The 1,798-nt window shown below is 48.9% G+C and overlaps 1 protein-coding gene across 1 annotated transcript; it reads right to left on the bottom strand.

The window, feature by feature from the left end:
- Positions 1–862: 862 nt before the first annotated feature.
- On the bottom strand, positions 863–1,798 carry LOC129658728 (olfactory receptor-like protein OLF3). Its single transcript, XM_055589574.1, has one exon. It carries the CDS (start codon positions 1,796–1,798, stop codon positions 863–865), a length of 936 nt encoding a protein of 311 aa, XP_055445549.1.

The raw sequence follows: 1,798 nt of genomic DNA, 5'->3' as shown, positions 1-1,798 counted from the left end.
TTTCAAAGTCACATGAAGTGTGGCTGTTCCCACCCTGAAATTTTTTACTATTTATATTGCATTTTCTGAGGGAACATGCAAGAAGAATTTGAAAGTAAAAAGGGGGATATGAAGTTTAGGAGGAGAGGTTATCCAGAAGACTGCAGCATAAGAATTAAAGGCTTTAAAAATTTTTGTTGTTGTTGTGTTGCTCAATCATGTTGACTCTTTTGTGACCCCATGGACTATAGCCCGCCAGGCTCCTCTGTCCATGGGATTTCCCAGGCAAGGATACTGGAGTGAGTTGCCATTTCCTCCTCCAGGGTATTGTCGTGACCCAGGGATTGAACCTACATCTCCTGTGCTGCAGGCAGATTGTTTACTGCAGTAGTGATCAGTTCAGTTCAGTTCAGTTCAGTCACTCAGTCATGTCCAACTCTTTGTGACCCCATGAATCACAGCACGCCAGGCCTCCCTGTCCATCACCATCTCCCAGAGTTCACTCAAACTCACGTCCTTCGAGTCGGTGATGCCATCCAGCTATCTTATCCTCTGTCGTCCCCTTTACCTCCTGCCCCCAATCCCTCCCAGCATCAGAGTCTTTTCCAATAAGTCAACTCTTCGCACGAGGTGGCCAAAGTACTGGAGTTTCAGCTTTAGCGTCATTCCTTCCAAACACCCAGGGCTGATCTCGTTTAGAATGGACTGGGTGGAAAGATGCACACAGTCAAAATGTGGATGAATGTGGAAAGTCAGTCTAGAAAAGCTTGTTCACCATGATCTGCCTTATCAGCAAATCTGAGGAGAAAGGGCACATCCATCATTTTCTCTTTAATTAAAATGTCGTTTTATGGGCTGTTGGAAAGAGAAATTCTTTGAATCATTACCTTTTTTCACTAAACTTCCCCAACACTCTTCTCAAGGCGCCCATCACTTCCTTGTTTCTCAAGCTATAGATTAAGGGATTCAGCATTGGGGTCACCACAGCATAGAACAAAGCAACCCTCTTCTCCTGTTCTGCGGAGGAGCCAGCCTTGGGTCTCAAGTATGTGAAGATGGCTGTGCCAAAGCACATGGAAACCACAGTGAGGTGAGAGGCGCACGTCCCAAACGCTTTGCGGCGTCCCTGGGCAGAGCCAATACGCAGAATGGTAGCGACTATATGACCGTAGGAGAAAAGAACAAGAAAACAGGGAAGCACGATGACCAGAAATCCTGAGACGGCCACCATGACCTTGTTAAAGGAGGTGTCCACACAGGCCAGCTTCAGCATAGCCAACATCTCACAGGCAAAGTGATTAACAACCTTACAGCAGAGAGGTAGCTGAAAGGTGATGATTGTCTGCATCAGCGAATTCATGAAACCAGCCGCCACGCAGCCTGCTGCCAGCCCCAGGCACAGCCCTCCGTGCATGATGCCTGTATAGTGCAGGGGGTGGCACACTGCCACGTAGCGGTCATAGGCCATGGCCCCCAGCAGGAAGAACTCTGTGCTGCCCATTGCCAAGGAGATAAGCAGCTGGAGCGCACAGCTGTAGAATGGAATGGACTTCCGGGCTGACAGGAAGTGAACGAGCATCTGGGGGACCGTGCTGTTGGTATAACAGATGTCCACAAACGACAGGACACTGAGGAAAAAGTACATGGGTGTGTTTAGCCGGCTGTCCAGTCTGATAAGGAGTATCATCAGGAAGTTCCCCAGCACGGTCACCAGATACATGGCCAGGAAAAGGACAAAGAGGGAGACCTGGGTCTTCCAGAGGCTGGACAGCCCCAGAAGAATGAACTCACTCATCCATGTCTGGTTTTCCCTGCCCAT

This window comes from Bubalus kerabau, chromosome 8, assembly GCF_029407905.1.
Source record: "Bubalus kerabau isolate K-KA32 ecotype Philippines breed swamp buffalo chromosome 8, PCC_UOA_SB_1v2, whole genome shotgun sequence".
Taxonomy (NCBI): domain Eukaryota; kingdom Metazoa; phylum Chordata; class Mammalia; order Artiodactyla; family Bovidae; genus Bubalus; species Bubalus kerabau.
Note: the sequence above shows the minus strand (reverse complement) of the source record. Positions and strands in the feature narration are given on the sequence as shown.

What these genes read in the sequence shown, in the direction of transcription:
- LOC129658728 (XM_055589574.1), bottom strand. Translation starts at nt 1,798, where the DNA reads ATGGGCAGGGAAAACCAGACATGGATGAGTGAGTTCATTCTTCTGGGG.